This window comes from Patiria miniata, unplaced genomic scaffold, assembly GCF_015706575.1.
Source record: "Patiria miniata isolate m_02_andy unplaced genomic scaffold, ASM1570657v1 HiC_scaffold_20, whole genome shotgun sequence".
NCBI lineage: Eukaryota > Metazoa > Echinodermata > Asteroidea > Valvatida > Asterinidae > Patiria > Patiria miniata.
The window spans coordinates 28,412,117-28,431,711 of NW_024037059.1; the positions used below are offsets into that span (position 1 = coordinate 28,412,117).

Consider the following 19,595-nt stretch of genomic DNA (forward strand, 5'->3'; position numbering starts at 1 on the left):
GTCATTTATTAGTTTTTGGCCTACAGTGGGGATGCATACGTCTCCTACTGGTAATCATGGCAACAGAGGTAAATATACATGAGTTATATGGCTTCCAACTCACAAAGCAGAGTCTTTCAAATATGTCCAATTAGAAATTTCCTTTTGCGTCCGTTCAGTCAGAATATATAAGGAGAATACATGTGGTTAATGAAAAAAAATATTTACAGCATCGTCAAGCTCACTACTGCAATCACGGATTGGTTAAAAGAGAAAAGAATCATCATTTCACCACTGGGAACCAGTTTGGTAACATCTGATAAAGATGTTGCCTGAACGTCTCATCGTTGGCTTGATAAGCCTTTGTCTCATGATCAGATGTACTGGTGGTAAGCTTTCATCCGTGAAGCGATGCTATAAATAATTTACAGTACTTTTTGATTAATTTAGTATTTTCATTCATCGAATCGTTTTGTGTTTTACAATTTTCAGCAATATTGAAATAAATGTATGAATGAATGAATACAATATAATCTATAGACCGATGCTTGTAGTCATAGAAATCGTGGTAACCATGACAATTCAAGTAAATAAGCATCAGGTACATGTTCCAAAGGCACACAGCAAAGGCTTGCTAACATGTGTAAATGAAATATTATCTTTACGTGCATTCGGGGCAGAATAAATTGACACCATCGTCAAGCGCACTTCTACAATAAAGGATAAGTGACAATAACATGAGGTGAAATTGCGGTAACCATGGCAATACAAGTATGCAAGTATCAGATACGTGTACCAAAGGCATATTGCTAATGTGTGCCGTTGCAAAATTATGCGTGCATTGGGCAAAAATAAATTTAAGGCATTCTCAAGCACGCTACTACAATACAGGATAGATGACAATAACACCCTTCATTTCACCACTGTGCACCGGTTAGGTAACATCTGAAAAGAAGTTGCCAAAACATCTCATCGTTGGCTTGATAAGCCTTTGTCTTATGATCAGATGCACTGGTGGTAATGAGAGGTGTGGGGCCTCCATTAGAGGGGCGTGTCCTCCTGCTTGGATCCAGTGGGGTGACAAATGCTACCAAAAATATAGCAAGAATCTACCATGGGCTGAGGCAAATCAGGAGTGCATCAAGATGGGAAGTGTCTTGGTCATGCCACAGTCTCAGGAGGAAACTGACTTCCTTCTGAAGAACCTGATCTCCTACTTTTGGATCAACTGTAGTGATCAGCAAGTTGAAGGTTTGTCAACTAATGAATGAATACATTCTTTTTTCCAAGATTTTCATAGCAAACAATTTTTCTCTCCTTTTTGAGAGAAAGACATGACATTGGAAAGGAAAGACATGACATTGTTAAGATTTCAAACTTCAAACAAAAATGATTCTCATTTATTATAGCTTCACAGTAAACTTCTAACCAAATAACTAAACCAGACATTTATATTCTGTGTGTGTGTCAGGTACATGGGTGTGTCTTGATGGCACTACTGATGTGGAGTACAGAAACTGGAGGGTTGCTGAACCTAATAATAGCGGGGGAGGAGAAGATTGTGCAGCAACAGGAGAATCTGGTTGGAATGATATATCATGTGACGGTCTCAATCCCGTCATTTGCAAACGACCTGCACCACAGCTGCACTTTTAAGTGCCAACAAAAACATTGACTGCTAATCTTTGTTTACTTTTATGGTAAATAACATCTCTCAAAAGGTACAGTAGTACTGTCAATATCAAATTGAACAATCTGGACAGTCACAAATTTTGGACAAACAATTTTAGAAGACGAAAAACAATTAAAAAATATAATTTAAAAAAATGTTGAGGCATGAGGTACTCCTTATAGAATACTTAGTTCTAAACATATATCTTTATTGTATAGTTTGTGCTTGTTGCAAAATAGTTTCACTTAATTTTCTTTTTTTTTATTCATAGAGAACGTATTGTGAGTATATGCATTGGAACTACTTGGACAATCACAAAAATTCTGTCGCCAAATTTGACAGGATGAAAAAACAATTTTTTTTTGTTTAATCCTATGGGTAGTCCTCGCACAATACATGTATGAATGTACTCTTTGACCAATTGGAATAGGTAAACTGTCTCAGGTATTTATGAATAAGAATTAATTCAGGTTTTCTTATATAGATAACTAATTGTATTACAACATCTACCAGGAGATCATTCTTCAAATTTTGAATTTAGTGTATTTTGACAACTTAAAAAAAAAAACACGTTCTATTGTACACAACCATAACTTGAAGCTAAATTACATCATCCTTAATAACACATCATTTCATTGTTTGACTAATTTTTTTTCGTGGAGTTGATTGTCTTTGTAGTCTATGATATATTCTAAATGCACTTAAACATAATTTTACATGTTTTTGGCTGCATTCATCACTGCCAAAAGTTATTCTCTTTTTTTCAATGTCTATCTTTGCATTATTTGTGGTTAATAAAGTTTGAGATCAAATATCTTGCACTGGTACAATGCTTTATAAGGAGTTGTGTGTCGTCCATGAGTTTTGGGCCTAAACTTTGGATTAAAATACATCTCCAGATTATTGGCATTGATGACTGAGGGAGGTGGTTTATTCGTGTTGAATTGTTGATGGATAAATGCTTGTACTGTAGATCTTACTATTGGTAGCATGTCGGTGGGATGAGAACTGGCGAGGCCTTCTATGTGATCTTGTTTGTATCATGAGGGTAAACAGGAACTTACAGGAGCTCTATAACTTTACAACATACCTCTGAGATATTCAGCATTTAAAATATATTTGTATGAATTTGGAGGGTAGAATCCAATGACAAATTTGGCATTTTCTGATGACTCTGCAAAATGCAATAAATATACCTTGCATATTCCAACCATGCACCTAAGCTTTTATTCATAAAGCAATACAAGAGATTTTTATGGAGCAATACAATCAGCCTTCTCTTTCTAACAAGCCACTAATTGTAATAGAACTCGTTATGTGAAATTGTGGTAACCATGGCAATTCAGGTAAACAAGTATCAGATACGTGTTCCAACGGCATATTGCTAATGTGTCCCATTGAATAAACCATTATCTTTGTGTGCATTGAGGCAGAATAAATTTACAGCATCGTCAAGGGCACTACTATAATAAAGGATAGAAGACAATAATACCCTTCATTTCAACACTGGGCACCGGTTAGGTAACATCTGAAAAGATGTTGCCAAAACGTCTCATCGTTGGCTTGATAAGCCTTTGTCTTATGATCAGATGCACTGGTGGTAATGAGAGGTGTGGGGCCTCCATTAGAGGGGCGTGTCCTCCTGCTTGGAGCCAGTGGGGTAACACATGCTACAAGCAACTCAGCGAGAATCTACCATGGGCTGAAGCAAACCAGGAGTGCATCAAGATGGGAAGTGCCTTGGTCATGCCGCAGTCTCAGGAGGAAACTGAGTTCCTTCTGAAGAACATGATCGACAAGTTTTGGATCGACTGTAATGATGAGCACGTTGAAGGTTTGTCAACTTATATTGCTTAAAATTAACTGACTTCCATTTAGAAATTGTTCACAGTTAAAACAATGTTGCTCTCCTTTTGGAAAGCAAAGTAATTTCAATATTAACGTTTCAAACGTGAAACGTATGATTTTCAATTCTAAAGCTTCACAGTAAAATTCAGGCCCAATAAAACCTGACATTACATATTATCTGTGTGTGTCAGGTACATGGGTGTGTCAAGATGGCACTACTGATGTGGAGTACAGAAACTGGAGGGAGGGTGAACCTAATAATGGCGGGGGAAAGGAAGATTGTGCAGTAGTGAGTCCTGCTGGTGATTGGAATGATGCACAATGTGACCGTCAGATTCCCACTATCTGCCAACGACCTGCACCACAGCTGCACTTTTAAGTGACAACAAACAACCAATTTGTCATAAAAACATAACAATTCAGTTTCTTTTATTGTAAATTACATCCCTCAGAAAAGCCAGGCATCCTATATATAGACAGTACTTCGAATATGCAATTGAATAAAGTCAATTTGGACACTCGCAAACTTCGGGCAAACACTTTCAGAAAATGAACAACAATTTACAAGTGTAATAATTAAACAATTGTTAATGCATGTGGTACTCTTCAGAGGATACTTAGTCCACGGATCCTAGACACCAGGATAAGCGACTGTTCTCGAGCTCTAGTACAAAATGCACCAAACGGAAGTGCCTTACTTGGTTAGACGCGTGATAACGGGCATTAATACCCGTTGGCTTATAATCGCGAATTTTCCAGATGTGCCATTGTGTTGGGTTTTTGTATGACATCTAAAACGGCAATAACTACTTCTTATTTAAGATATAATTGTTCCAAATTATTTTAGAAATTAATACTTCAGGAGGTAACATATGGTATTGTGCAGTTTTTGTCATCATAGATGAAGTATTTACCTGGGAAATAAACGTCAAATTTCGAGGAGAACACCGTTTACCCAAAATTCGTTTTTAATAAGGCTTTTATTAAAAAGTTTTAGAGAGATGTGAGGCCGAACCGATGAAACAAAAGCGACATTTCATTGTTCATCTTAAAGCTAAAGATATAGGCCAGATCGGGCGCAGAGCCTTGCAAATCTGAAAGCCACCGCGCGCAGTGGTCTTTGTTGAAAAGTATTCATGGTATTTGCCACCAGTACAGGCCGTTATCACGCGTCTAACCAGAAGTTGGGCCGAGTCGCTTATCCTGGTGTCTAGGATCCGTGCTTAGTCTTAAGCATGTATCTTTTCAATGTGTGCTATTTGGAAAATAGTTTCACTTTTTGCTCTGCAATTTTTCACAGAGAACGAATATATGCAATTGAACCACTTGGACAAATACAAAATTTGGGCATACAATTTGAGATGATGAAAAACAATGTTTTAAAAAGATAATTATGTTGGTAGTCCTCACAGAATACATGAATGAATGTATCTTTTTTTAATTTGTACTGGTGGAAAATATTTTAATTATATGTTTATTATATTTAGATACAGAACTTTTCAATTTTCGTTTCCTTTTGTAAGATAATCTCAATTGGAAATGTAACAATTTGATGGCATGAAATAAATGAAAATCTGATGCTGCAGTATTTAGTCAAGACTTAGTTATTTGTTATACCTTTGCTTATGGAGCACCTTTCTCCGATTTTTTTGTCTGATTCTTTCAATTTCACCTTCGTTCAAGTCTTTTTCTCATTTTCATGTTAAATAACATCAGTTCTGTTACAGAGTTAACTTGGTAATATGAACCCAATGCATTCACTGATATAGCTACTAAGGGAATAAATATGTGCTTGGCCGTTTTTAACCAAGTACGTTCAATACCAGCTAGGGACCTGGTCACCAATTTTGAACGTACTTGTTTAATTAAAACCATCCAAGCAGGTATTTATTTCATAAATACCTTTTGGTCAAAAAATTCAAAGCAAGTCAAAAATTCACTAATTTCCAACAATCTTGTTCTACAATTTACTTCATGTGTTGTGAAACATCCCTCTGGTCATGTCCATAGAATGTGCCTCACGCATCAATAGCAATAGCACGATCATCTTCTGAACAACTAGCCAAATATTATGCAAGTTGCCATTATATTGACTTGCAATGTAGTAAGCTCTAACAAAGACGTCTGTCCTCCGTAGTCGTAGTAACCAACCTCTTTCAATGCCCATAAATATAGTGAATGAATTTTGTATCAATAGAGTTCTGCAGGCAGAATGAAATTCGCAGAGCAGTTTATTGATTAATTTCACTAGAAAAATATCAAGTGTGAATTCTTTTTGTATCCACTGGCGCAACACTAATAATGTGAACACTTTAAAATTAACTGCCATACAGCTTCCATTGTAGCACTGCAGAATGACATCTGAGAAAGGGGAACGCAATGTGCATTTTACCACAAGGCACCAGTCTGGTAACATCTGAAAAAGATGTTGCCTAAACGTCTCATCGTTGGCTTGATAAGCCTTTGTCTTATGATCAGATGCACTGGTGGTAATGAGGGGTGTGGGGCCTCCATTAGAGGGGCGTGTCCTTCTGCTTGGAGCCAGTGGGGTGACAAATGCTACAATCACCTCAGCAAGGATCTACCATGGGCTGAGGCAAAACAGGAGTGCATCAAGATGGGAAGTGTCTTGGTCATGCCGCAGTCTCAGGAGGAAACTGAGTTTCTTCAGAGCCGCTTCAGTCCTCAGTTTTGGATCGACTGCAATGATCTTCAAAGGGAAGGTACTTACAAAGTGTATTTCTTATAGAACCCTCTTAGTTTCAACTACTCAAAGTATAGGGTCTAGATGAATGAGAGATACATTAGACAGTGGAAAATTGAAAAAGTTCAAAGAGTTCATATTTTTGTCGATGAATTTCACACACAAATTTATATTCTGCAATTCTTTTTTAGGTTCATGGGAGTGTCGCGAGGGTACCCGGAGCGTAACCTTCAGGAACTGGATCCCTGGTCAACCAGATAATTTCTTGGGCTTCAGCAACGCTGGAGAGGATTGTGCCGTCGTCTGGACAACCATGGGCCAATGGAATGACTTCCCCTGCAAACGGGAACAACCCGCAGTGTGCACGAAGCCTGCACCCAAACTACACCTTTGAAACTTACAGTGGAAAACCATCAGCCAAAAACAGAGACACTCTCAATCCGACTTTCATTGTTGTTCTACAATTAGCAATAATCACGAAGACAAAAACGCTTCAGTTATCTTGCAAGACGTTTGTTAGTCAGTTTGAACACATCCATAATACCATATTCTGCCATGCAGTCATTTGAAAAGCCTGCACGGCACAGTCACTATTGAAACAAATCTAAATATTACATCTCAAAAGATCTCCTTTAGATACAGCCTAGTGTAAAATGACAAAGTAGTAGCTCACACAGTAAAATAATTCCCAAAAGGAAGAAGATAGTGGCAGTGTGTAGATACTTGATCTTTTAGTGTTGCTATAAAATGAGCAATTTCACTTCTGTCTTTTAAATTAACAAGCAAGAATTGTAACAAAAGATTCTCAAACAGATAATTCTGTAGCATAGAAAAATTACTATTCTTGTGTAAACTTCTGTTTTACTATTTGGTGGAGTTGATTGCTTGTGTAGGCTAAATATGTAAATACTTTCAATGCACGGCATCATTTTTGTTAAAATCATTACTGCAATTTTTTTCTCCTTTGTTCAATGTTATCGTTGCTTTATTTGTGGTTAATAAAGCCTGAGATGAAATCTCTTGCATTGGTACAATGATCTATGAGGAGTTTTGGGCCTAAACTTTGGATTGAAATACATCTCCAGATTATTGGCACTGATGACTGAGGGAGGCTGTTCATTCGTGTTGAATTGTTGATGGATAAATGCTTGTACTGGAGATCTTACTATTGGTAGTATGTCGGTGGTATGAGAACTGGCAAGGCCTTCTATGTGATTTTGTTAGTATCATGAGGGTATACAGGAACTTACAGGAGCTCTATAACTTTACACAAACCACTGAGATATTCAGCATTTAAAATATATTGGTATGAATTTTGAGGGTAGAATACAATGACAAATTTGGCATTTTCTGATGACTCTGCAAAATGCAATAAATATACCTTACATATTCCAACCATGCACCTTAGCTTTTATTCATAAAGCAATACAAGAGATTTTTATGGAGCAATAAAATCAGCCTTCTCTTTCTAACAAGCCATTAATTTTAATAGGACTCCTTATGGAGGTGAAATTGTTGTAACCATGGCAATTCAAGTAAACAAGTATCAGATACGTGCTCCAAAGGCACATTGCTAATGTGTCCCATTGAATAAACCATTATCTTTGTGTGCATTGAGGCAGAATAAATTTACAGCATCGTCAAGGGCACTACTACAATAAAGGATAGAAGACAATAATACCCTTCATTTCACCACTGGGAACCAGTCTGGTAACATTTTATAATGATGTTGCCTAAACGTCTCATCGTTGGCTTGATAAGCCTTTGTCTTATGACCAGATGCACTGGTGATGAGAGGTGTGGGGCCTCCATTAGAGGGGCGTGTCCTCCTGCTTGGAGCCAGTGGGATGACAAATGCTACAAGCAACTCAGCGAGAAACTACCATGGGCTGAGGCAAAACAGGAGTGCATCAAGATGGGAAGTGTCTTGGTCATGCCACAGTCTCAGGAGGAAACTGACTTCCTTCAGAAGAACCTGGTCCCCTACTTTCAGATCAACTGTAATGATCTTCAAGTTGAAGGTTTGTCAACTTATATTGCTTTAACAATGAATAAATTCTATTTTCCAAGATATTAATATGAAACCATTTTTCTCTCTTTCTGGAAAGGAAAGTCATTTCATTATTAACATTTCAAACTTCAAACAAACATGGTTCTCATTTTTAAGGCTTTACTGTAAAATTCTAACCAAATAAAACCAGACATTAATATTCTCTGTGTGTCAGGTACATGGGTGTGTCAAGATGGCACTACTGATGTGGAGTACAGAAACTGGAGGGAGGGTGAACCTAGTAATGGCGGGGGAAGAGAAGATTGTGCAGCAGCGGGAAAATCTGGTTGGAATGACGTTCCATGTGACGATCTCGCTCCTGTTATCTGCCAACGACCAGCACCACAGCTGCACTTTTAAGTGTCAACTAAAACACTGACTGCTCATCAAAAAAATAAGTACGCATAGGAACTTTTTTATTTTACTGCAGATAACAGCCCTCATAAAAGCAAGGTATCATGACGACAGTACTATGAATATGCAACTGAACAATTCGGAAAATCGCAAATGTTGGGCAAGCAATTTTGAAAGATGAAAAAGTTACATTGTACAAAACCATCACTTGCAGCAGCATCCATAATATTTCATTTCATTGTTCGACTAATGTCTATTTTTTGTTGAGTTGACCATCTTTGTACATGTAACTGCAAGGGATATTAACATTAGGAAAATAACTGGTGCATAAACTTTGTAAGTCTTGCAACGTCATATTTACTTTTTTAATACTAACACTGGTTACCGGTCGGTCTTGTCACAGACTCAATTATTTATCATTATAGCCAACAGCACAATGTGTGAACAACTGGTCACAAGTTCAGGCCATTTGGACATAATCACTATAGTCATCAAGTTGCTGTGTCATTCATTTGTCGTAAATTTTGATGCTTCAATTTCCAAAAACAAAAAGCTATTTACACAATATGTATTGTAGATTAGTAGCAAAATAAATTCAGTTGTTATGTGGCACTTGATTAATGCATCTTGAAGTCCTGAGTTTTTTGCATAAGCTTGTTCCCCCCCCCCTTTTTTTCATTTCAATATCATGAAAACAAAGTAGTTCACCCATACTGAAATTTGTATCCTTGTGGAGAATTTCTTTGTTTTCGTGTACTAAAGTTTTTGAGTTTGAAAGTACAGTTTCAAAATGCTCTTATTTTAACCAGAATTAATTTCCTTGGCTGAAATTCGGACTTAATATCCCGTTTCTAAAACTCTACCATTTGCGACTGATCAACATACCTTGGAAATTCCTAGTTTTTTAGTACAATCCATATATCTATTTCGTGTAAACCTTGTGGAGACGTATTCATCTATAGAAATTGCCCTATGGAGACGTATATAATTTTTTGTTCCCTGTTGTGTGCATGTCTCCAGAGGGCACGGCGTATCAGATTACCAGTTCATGCCGGACGACGTGTATACACACAAATGTTTTGCAGTATTACGGATGACAGATAAACACGCAACGAGCGAGGCCGGAAATATCTGTCTGCGACCCGCTCGCAGTGGGCGAGGCCGGAAATATCAGGGTGGCTACCCACAGATGACAGCCTGAATCTGTCTGGCATCAAGGTTCATGAAAAACAATCCTGCGCCTGGGTCCGGTTAGAACCAAAATAATCCCAGCACGAACTGGTTAACCAAGGTTAACAAGTCGTGTCGGCAAAATGCCTTGACATTATAAAAATACAAATAATTTGTAAGCATTCGTTGAATCAAGGAAAGAAATCAAAGGACGACGGATAAACAAACAGATGACAATTAAATGGCGGAGTGACAAACAATAAATAGACAGGGGTCGATGGGATTGAAACTTCCAAATTAAATGCTGCAAAGAAAATGCCATTTCAACAAGAAAAAATGGATAACAGAAGAGAGGAACAAATTTTGACAAACAGATGGTGCTTTTTTCCTGCATATAAGCATGGAAAACATGTCTTGGTTTTAACTTGGATTAGCCTACCTCATCGGCAGATCTAGAATCAGTTGTTATGGTGGGGGCTAGACTTCATGTGTCTATTAGAGAGGTAAAAGTAAAGTCTGTTGCGAGACAATACAGCCCATCAGGCCAGCGTTTATCTCCGGTATCCTAGGAATGAAACGACTGAGAATATTTCTATTCCCCTTGGACAGGATGCCAGTCCATCGCAGGTTACTCCCCAGCTAAATGCCGGTACCCATTTATACTCCTGGGTGGAGAGAGGCAAGTGGGGGTGAAGTGGCTTGCCCAAGGACACAACATATGGCCAGCAGCTGGATTCGAACCCCTGACCCTCTGATCATGAGTCACTGACGCTAACCACTAGGCCACACTCTTACAGAGGATATATTGTACTTCAATACACTTGCCAAGTCCTCTCTACACGGTAAATTTCTCTAGTCAGCCGAAATTGATTGGGCAAAATTGAGTGATACGGCAATTTGTGCAAAAACACTTCGACTACGACAAGAAAGGAAAACCAACAAAAAACTTACTTGGACAGTTGTTGGTGCTGCACTCCTGGGTGTCTGTGGATGCATCTGAGCAGCTAGCGCCGCCGTGCTTGGGCGAAGGGTCATCACAGGTCCTGGATCGTGATTGGATGCTGCCTCCGCAGGTCACTGGGCATGTACTCCAAGCCGACCAATCACCGTAAACGCCATCAACTGCAAGTTACAAAGAAATATTGTCAGGCATCTACTTCTATTCCAGATGATGGTTTATACAGGGCGAGTCAAAAACTGCAATAATGCAAAAGAGCCATTGTTTTTTAAACGAAGTTGAAGTTTTGAACATTTTAAACCTTGTAAGAATGACATATTCATTAGTAACCTTGTGTGAAAAAAAGGCAGTTAATTACATTTACCGTTTGTCTTTTGTGAACCTTTTTACGAGGCATCAGAATTTTACATAAGAGCAGAAACGGTACAATAAAGACATTAGAGAAAACACAGATTAAAAACTGACTGAACCTTAGCTCAAGCTTTATTTTTCTGTTTCACTTCTTTATCTTTGTGCAAAGTTTCTCTGGGCTATATTGTAGTTACTGTGTCCTTCATTATTCACACAATTGCAGCTCTACTTGGCAACCATGCAAGGCAATACTTGTCTCGACTTTAGACCTCATGGAAAGAACGGCTCCGTTCGAGTGAAGTTAGAGCAACCAATAACCACAGTTTTCGCCTAAACTTGCTCTATGTTGTTAGATGTTAAGATTTCTTACTTGGGTTGAATGCTCCATACAGCTCCACTCTCAGACAGACAGAGCCATTGGAGGACTTGGGTAGGAATCGAACTAGGGTGACTGCAGATAAGCCGCTCAGCTCATGACGGACAGTGTCGGTGTTATCAATGTTCCCCTGAAACAGCTGCACAGGAATGAAAATGTATACAATACGCCTTGAGTTAATTTGTTCTTAGTTTGAATAGGTCAGTTTGGATTCAATATAAAAGCAGTAGCCTTTGGCCAATCACAATTTGAAACTAGATCATGAATATGTATGAGGTTTGGTAATGGTTCACCAATCACAAGGTGAAACAAGATCATGAATATGTATTAGGTTTGGTAATGTTTAACCAATCACAGTATGAAACTAAATCATGAATATGTAAGAGGTTTGGTTACAGCTCACCAATCACAATGTGAAACTAGATCATGAATATTTATCAGGCTTGGTTACAGCTCACCAATCACAATGTGAACTAGATTATGAATATGTATGAGGTTTGGTTACAGCTCACCAATTACAATGAGAAACTAGATCACAAATATGTATCAGGTTTGGTTACAGCTCACCAGTCACAATGTGAACTACATTATGAATATGTATGAGATTTGGTTACAGCTCACCAATTACAATGAAAAACTAGATCCTGCATATGTATGAAGTTTAGTAACAGCTCACCAATGAAAATGAAAAGGTAGGTCATGAATATGAATGAGATTTATATCACTACCAATACCCACCTTCGCATTCCCATCCTCTTCGTAGTAACTCCAACTGCTGCCATCGTCGCTGAGCTGCAGGTAGTAAGAAGTCACGTAGTTGGTGTCAGAGGGTCTGCCTTGAGTGGCAACAGCTTTCAGAGTGACACCATCTGTAAGGTTAACCTGTATACGGTAAAAAAAGAAAAAATGACATTTACATATTAAGGAGGAAAGTTTGGATCAAAACCTTTGAAAAATTTGAAGTCGGAGATATGACTTTAATTCAATTAGACGGGGAAAAAAATTATCTTTTTTTAATGTTTTTCTGTCGGTTGTTTATACTTTATACTTTGTTTACTTTAGATACTTTTACTGAACAGTATTCTGTTCAATTACCCTGTTCAATCAACCTGTTTAATTTAATTAACAAATAATAGACAGAAAATTTACATAAGGCAGGCTTTTTAATTTTCAAAATGTACTTTATTTCAAATTTTTGTTGCCGAATGTGGCAATAAAAAGTTTGTCAGCGAAATGGTCTTAAAAATTTGATAAGCAAATGTATACATTCAACCCACCTGCATCCATGGATCCAGATCTGAATCCATCGGCATCCAGCAATGACTGGTATCACTGTCGTCCAGTCTACCCCAGGTAGCACAATGGTCGGTACTGGAGGAGCAATTGGACTGAGTCAGCTGGCTGTCTGTTATGGAACCGTCTGCCACACCTAGCGATGTGTCTTCATCTCCTAGCAAGAGGCAAACGTGAAACAGCGGTTGATTTTTGCATTTACGATACTCATCATAACTTTGATTAAGATAGCACTCATGATGCATGACAGGGCTACAATCAGTTGTAGCTAAGATGGTTTCCACAATGGAGTTCAGGGTGCAACCTTGCAAAAAAATTCCCATAGCCACTAGTGCTAAATGCCCATACTTCAAAATTCTTTTAAAAATACTCAGAACTCTCACAGGTATTTAAGCTGCACAGAAAAATGATGATAGACATGTCATCTTTCAATTTCTTTTCATTTTTTGGTGGGTTGACCATTGACTTTTCGAGATTCTCGCCCAAAGAAGAAAACTCCTATTTTCCCCAAAGCGAACGGTAGCCATCTTGAAAAACGATCCCTCCACAACGTGGCAAAATAGCGCCACTTTCGAACCCAATTGGGGGATTCCGCCCCCCCCCCAAAGATCTCGCCCATCGAGTGATGCAAATTTTTGAAACTTGGTACATGCATAGAGCAACTCATCATGAACATGCCTACGAAATTTCATGACTGTAGGTCAAAGGATTTTGGATTATTCATATGTATGAATGGTAATTTCTGCTCTGTGTACACGACGTATATGGGAAAATTCAGTTTTCACGGCGCGTAGTGCGGGAAAATTTTCCGCTGCGCGGCAACCCGTGGTCAGATTTTCATTTTTTGGGTATCAAAAGATGCGCAAGGCTCGAGGCTAAAAAGTCATAACAGCTCGGGTCACGAAAAAAACATTTTTCAAAGCCATCTCGAAAAAAGTCAAGGCCCTTTTTAGGGTTAAGCATACATGAGCAGAAACACAAGAACTTCCAGTATACAAAAACACACCATAATAGTGCAGTGCCTGTGGTCCAATGGTTACCATGTTCCATTCATGTGCACGAGTACGTGGGTTCAAATCCTGAACATGGGGCTTGTGTTCTTGGGCAAGACACTTTACTACAATAAAGTCTGAAAGTTGACCCCTGGTGGCCCACTTCCGGACAACTCGAACAGGAAAATTAGCGTGATGGGAGTTTTTGAAATTATTTTTGGTACATTGATTTCTTGAGAAAATCGCCCTCGGAAAAGGACTTTGTAAATTGCTTCTAGCATCTTAATTGATGGAAAATGAAAAATTGCATGATGTGAAAGAGAAATATCGTGCCAAAAATTGACCTCTCACTTCCAAAAATCTAAAATACAAGTTGACTAGTGGAACTGGGAGCACTCGTACAAATTTTGTGGCGGTCATGGGTAAAAACTGAAACTTTAATAAGAGACTAAAATGTCTTTGGGACACACAATTTCTTTAAAATAAACTGGAAGGACTAATTCTCATTTACAAACAAATCTAAGATGATCATTGATAAAACCTGTATTCAAGCATGATTCAAACAAGCCTGACTAACTCTAGAATCCATCAGATGCATGTAGGTACATCTTCGCTTCGTTATCATTTTCATTCTCACGCAAGTGCGCGATGTGAAAACAAATGTGATCGAACAAGGAGACCTAGGAACGAAAATCGGGATGTTTACCTGCGCATGGCCCCTGTAATGTACAGGCCTCCCAGTCTTCAGCATCACCAGTGCAGTTAGCGCCGCCGTACTGTGCTGACGGGCTGTCACAGGCACGAGTCCTGTAGTAGATACCGTCGGCTCCACAGCTAACGCTGCAACCGATGACGGTTGTCCATGAACCCCAACTTCCATCAACTAGGAGAGACAGATCCAACACAAAAGTTTCTTAAACTAGATTTCATAAATAGGTTTCCTTGGCACGGTGCCAAAGCAATCAGTGGAAATGGAAAACAGTGGAACGCTGCTAAAACGAAAACCGCGGGATCCAAACTGTTCGTATTAGCAATCATTCGGTATAGCGATTTTAAGCTGCCGGTGCTCGGAAGTCACTCTTCAATAAATAGCGCCCTTCAGAACTTCACCCTGCATGCCCTGGTAGTTACTGAAAGACGACTTTGAACACGTGCTGACTATTGAATTATGTAATTACACAGTTTTCGAGCTTACTACCTGCAGCAATGGGTGGCTTTCTCCTTCTATTCCTTGGGGAAATAATAGCCACTTGTCACTTTTCTGTTAACATTTTTTAACAACAAATTGAGTTCAGTATAGCTGAATGTTTGGTATAGCGGTGTTCAGTATAGCGACGTTCCACTATAGAACTACTTGGAGCATCTGTAACCTTTTTACAAAAGTCTTTAGTTTTGGTTTGATTTTGCGCTTATTAAATATCCGTCCTGCGAGGAGACTGGTTCCCGGTATTAACGATGCTGGAAGGGGCAGGAACCAGTCTATCCTGGAATGCTTCAGTATTGTTGGGCCGTCAATAAATCAAAATGTATAAAGTAATTATTCTATAATTCGTCATGTCTGTGCAACAAGGTCGTATCTCCTAAAACGGCATGTGACGTCATGTACATGAAATGCGAGTTTTCAATGTCAAAAGGTCGTATCTTGCATAAAATAACCCAGATGTACACACAAAGTCAACGGATGTCGTGATGCGCGAGATACAACCTTGTTGCACGAAGCGTATTCGCGCGAGATACAACTTTGTTGCAGAATCAAGTTACGACCTTGTTGCACTGACGTGACAGATTATTATAATTGCAGGGCCACTTCATTCAACTGAAATTCAGAAGTGTAATAGGAAAATAGCAATTTAAAACAAAATATATTTGAACTTAGAAAAAAAATTAGAAAATGTTACGACAGTACACCTTTAATATGAATTCTTACTTGGGCAAGGGTTTGCGTTTCAAGCACACAGGTTAAAATTAATTCTTTAACTTAGGCATGCACAAGGATTGGTGTCGCACGGATTCTAACTTGGGCAAATGGCGGTGTTGCAAAACTCTAGGTTAAACCATATTCTCACTTGGGCAAGGGTTGGCGAACATATTCTCACTTGGGTAACGGTTGGCTTTGCAAGCACACAAGTTAATACATATTCTTACTTGGGCAAGGGTTGATGTTGCAATCCTGGCTGTCCTGATCTGATTCTGAGCACGTACTGCCGCCGTACTTGGTCCCTTCACATGTCCTATTGCGGTACTGAGTGCCACCTCCGCACGTGACGTCACACTCACCCCAGGAATTCCAAGCACTCCATTCACCGTCAACTGAGGCAACAAATCAAAATATAAGGTCAAGTATTTCAACTAGGGGAAGAGACATGCTCTACAAAGTTTGAGTTAAATTTATTTTGACTCAAGTCCGGCTCATACCGAACGTGAACGCAAACTTTTGTTAAGAAGGTGGTTTCCTTTTACAGTCAATTGGAAATAATATTTTTCTGGTACTCATGAAAAAAAAAAATTGCATAAACACTTAGTGTCAAAACATACACAAGATATCAACCTTTCCTAAAGCCCCAGTCAAACAATTACGGTTTGGAGCTATGTATCCACGGTTTATCAATAATCAATCAATCACAATGAACCGTCAAGATTTGTGGAGAAATCGACTTTTTAAAAATGCACCAGGGTTTCAGGATGGATAGCCACGACTGTCCTGCGGTTTCTCTATGAATACACCACGGTTTGTCAAGAATATGGACGGATTGGTGAAGAATATTGACAGTTTTACTATTAATGACGTTAACGCCGTAGTCGTCTGCGATTGGGCAACGGATGACCAGGTTCTCCTACAAATAAAGCAAGGCTACTCATAGTACAACCTTAGCAGAACCCTAGCACATCAGGGCATATCCGTAGGACATTTGTAGCAAATTTATAGAGATTTCTACCACGAATGAGCTACGAATCTCCAAGAATATGTACGATTAGCCACGAATAGCATTACCAATCGGTATGGTTGTCCTACGGATGTCCAACGGTTGCACTGCAGATTGATTTTCATGACGATTCACCACGGAAGTTTGGAACAGTTTCAAACTTCCGTAGCCCCTCCATGAATACCCAAGGAAGATGACGGATAACCACGGAGGTACTAAGGGTGAATACGGTACTCCCTCGGTTATTCATAAATTTTAAACCGTGGAGATTCGTAGCTCCAAACCGTAAATGTGTGACTCAGGCTTTTACCACATTGATCACTGACTTGGCTCTCCCCAGAACAAAATTGTTTGCTCAGTCATGCGGAAATCACTAGAGCGTGAAAAATGGACCACAAGTTGACAACTCACTTTTATCAACCCAGATTTTCACTGCCAAGGAGTGCTTGAAACCAAAGTGTTGTGTGTAAAGTTTGTTGCTTAACTTTACTTTTTTGTGATGTAAAAATCAAGGCCATATGTGCAAAAATAAGAAAGTTATGCCTGTTTGTTCATCTGGTCCCAGTTATCAAACTGCAAGCCATTTGACCACATGACCAAACGGCACTCCATACCTCAATGTAGTTTGAAGCACTTTTCGGGATAGTTTGAAGCACTTTTCTTAAATGTTTGTAATAATACTATCAATAAACTACATCATTAGAATGATCCGAAAACACTCTTTCAGCTGGTATATGGTTGAGGTATGGGCAGCCAAACATACCAACGTGCCAGCTTGCTCAAAAGAAGTGAATAAATCTGTGTTGAGGGTGTTCTGTGTGTGGTTTCCTGGTCGACTAAAGTTGCCTATGGTAGCAGCAGGGGGTAGTTCCTTGATGACAAAAGTCACCCATAGTAAGGAAAGGGTTAATAACCTCATAAAGGTTCAGGAACAAAAAAAGAAAAGGGAAAACATGTAGTAGGGAGATGGAAAATCATCACTTACTTGGGTTGTAGAAACCATACAACTCCACTCGCATGCAGATCTGGATATTCCACGCCACCGGATGGAACTTGACGTAAGACACCTTGCTACTGATCGACACGGGATGACGGACCAGATTCTGGTTGTCATAGTTACCACGGAAAACCTGGAACAAGCACAAAATGATCCATGGGTTGTCAAACGTGACGTGTAGACAATCTTTTTTGTTTGGTCGTCCAATTACGTCACCACAAGGATTTTACTTGCGCTACGCTTGCCACGTGTGGTCTAGCAATAGAGCACAGGATTCATGATCGTGAGGTTGTGGGTTCGAGCCCCGCCATGGCAATGTGTGTTGTGCCCTTGAGTAAGGCGCTTTACCTCAATTACTCCTCTCAACCCAGGTGTTAAATGGGTACCGGCATCATTCAATGCTGGGAAGGTAACAGACTCGCTGTGGAGGAGGTGTGGCGATCCCCCCACAGCAGCATATGAGTCTGGCCCAATCACTAACGAAAGAGAGAGATGGGCACTCCGTTCCTGTGAACACAGGTTCGTCCTCTTTTTTTACGCTAGCCTTTTGCTACTGTGAAGCGGTAGGTTTTTTCTTGGAGTGAATGCCCATGCGAATGCAAACTTGCAAGGCGTTCTGGCAAAATGAGACGGAACTGGGCTGAGGTCGAAATGAGGGTTTGTGGGTATTAGGAAAGAGTATATAATTCTCCTTAGAATACTGTTTGTTGCACTTCAATCGGACATTCCATTGACAAGTTATGGCTGCTTAAAGTTCGCTTTTATCAACAAATTAAAGTACTGAGGAAAAAAGTTTGGAAACTCTTCAGAGACAGGAATGACAACTATCTGCCCCATACCTTGTTTTGTCCTGATTCTTGGTAAAGCTCCCACGAAGTTCCATCGCTGCTGTATGAGATGAGATACTCTGTCACGTAGCTGGCGTCAGACAGCCTCCCCATGGTTGCAACAGCACGCAGCGTGACGCCATCTGCAAGCTCCACCATCAACCATTCACTGGTATCGTTGCTGGCCGGTATCCAGCAGCGGGTGTTGTCCGTGTTGCCAAAGCGGGCCGCGGTCGCGCAGGTCGTGTCGTTGTTGCTGCAGCTGGACTCGGAGAGGTAGGCATCCGTGATGTTCCCTTCTTGGACACCGAGGGCGCTGTCTTCATCACCTTGTAAGGCAACACGCAATTAGATAAAATCAATCAACTTACAGACTCATGCATGCACACGTACCCCCTCAACAGTTTAAATAAGAGAGTTGGGGAGACCACTAGGAGAGACATTCCAATGCACTGCCAATGATGCCTGACGCTCACGCGAAGATGCTACAGAAATGAGCACATTCGGAATACAATTGGTCATGTGTCGTCCGTGACATACACGCACGAACCAATACGCGCACGCAGTGTGTCCGCCACTGGGGCTCGATTTCGAAAATGGTCGGAAAGCGCCATCTATTGTCCATACCTAAGATGTAAAATAAGTCCATAAAAAATTAGTTGTTTGAACCAACTAGGAGTGACTACATCTTCAAGACATCTAACCATCGTTTTCAAATTCAGAACTTCAAAATTCCAGTTAACCTTAGCGGAGCCTGGTGGAACAACGGTTATGGTGTTCGACTCATGTGGGTTTGAACCCTGACCGTGAACATGGTGCTTGTGTTCTTGGGCAAGACACTTTGCTACAATTGCCTCTATCCACCCAGGAGTATAAATGGGTACCTTTGAGGGTAGAGACTACAATGCGCTGATCTCGAGCTGCTGCAAAAACTGGTCTCATGGCCTGTTGAGTATTAAGTAAAGTCTGTCATGAACCAATGTAGCCCATCAGGCCGGTGTTTATCTCCGGTTTCAGTAGCATGAAACGACTGAGAATATTTCTATTCCCCCTGGATGGGATGCTAGTCCATCGCAGGTTACTCCCCAGCTAATGCCAGT

At 39.8% G+C, this 19,595-nt stretch overlaps 3 protein-coding genes across 3 annotated transcripts in view; 2 read left to right on the forward strand and 1 right to left on the reverse strand.

Moving 5' to 3' along the window:
- Window positions 1-56: 56 nt before the first annotated feature.
- On the forward strand, window positions 57-2,161 carry LOC119727980 (lactose-binding lectin l-2-like). Its single transcript, XM_038200061.1, has 3 exons — window positions 57-68; window positions 918-1,230; window positions 1,451-2,161. Exons 1-3 carry the CDS (start codon window positions 57-59, stop codon window positions 1,633-1,635), a joined length of 510 nt encoding a protein of 169 aa, XP_038055989.1. The 3' UTR covers window positions 1,636-2,161.
- A 5,765-nt stretch (window positions 2,162-7,926) lies between these two features.
- Window positions 7,927-9,268, forward strand: LOC119729342 (lactose-binding lectin l-2-like). Its single transcript, XM_038201967.1, has 2 exons — window positions 7,927-8,224; window positions 8,429-9,268. Exons 1-2 carry the CDS (start codon window positions 7,927-7,929, stop codon window positions 8,611-8,613), a joined length of 483 nt encoding a protein of 160 aa, XP_038057895.1. The 3' UTR covers window positions 8,614-9,268.
- Window positions 9,269-9,786: 518 nt separating this feature from the next.
- Window positions 9,787-19,595, reverse strand: part of LOC119727981 — a 71,673-nt gene continuing 61,864 nt past the window's right edge. The window contains exons 38-46 of the mRNA XM_038200062.1: window positions 18,508-18,824; window positions 17,657-17,801; window positions 15,893-16,057; window positions 14,454-14,630; window positions 12,740-12,912; window positions 12,201-12,344; window positions 11,457-11,601; window positions 10,729-10,899; window positions 9,787-9,848 (exon numbers count right to left, since the gene is read on the reverse strand). Of these exons, the coding sequence (XP_038055990.1) occupies window positions 9,787-9,848; window positions 10,729-10,899; window positions 11,457-11,601; window positions 12,201-12,344; window positions 12,740-12,912; window positions 14,454-14,630; window positions 15,893-16,057; window positions 17,657-17,801; window positions 18,508-18,824 (1,499 nt within the window). The remainder of the gene's footprint in view (window positions 9,849-10,728; window positions 10,900-11,456; window positions 11,602-12,200; window positions 12,345-12,739; window positions 12,913-14,453; window positions 14,631-15,892; window positions 16,058-17,656; window positions 17,802-18,507; window positions 18,825-19,595) is intronic.

What these genes read in the sequence shown, in the direction of transcription:
- LOC119727980 (XM_038200061.1), top strand. An exon ending in TAGTGATCAGCAAGTTGAAG is followed by an intron (nt 1,231 to 1,450) that starts GTTTGTCAACTA and finishes TGTGTGTGTCAG; the next exon opens with GTACATGGGTGTGTCTTGAT.
- LOC119729342 (XM_038201967.1), top strand. Translation starts at nt 7,927, where the DNA reads ATGATGTTGCCTAAACGTCTCATCGTTGGCTTGATAAGCCTTTGTCTT. An exon ending in TAATGATCTTCAAGTTGAAG is followed by an intron (nt 8,225 to 8,428) that starts GTTTGTCAACTT and finishes TCTGTGTGTCAG; the next exon opens with GTACATGGGTGTGTCAAGAT.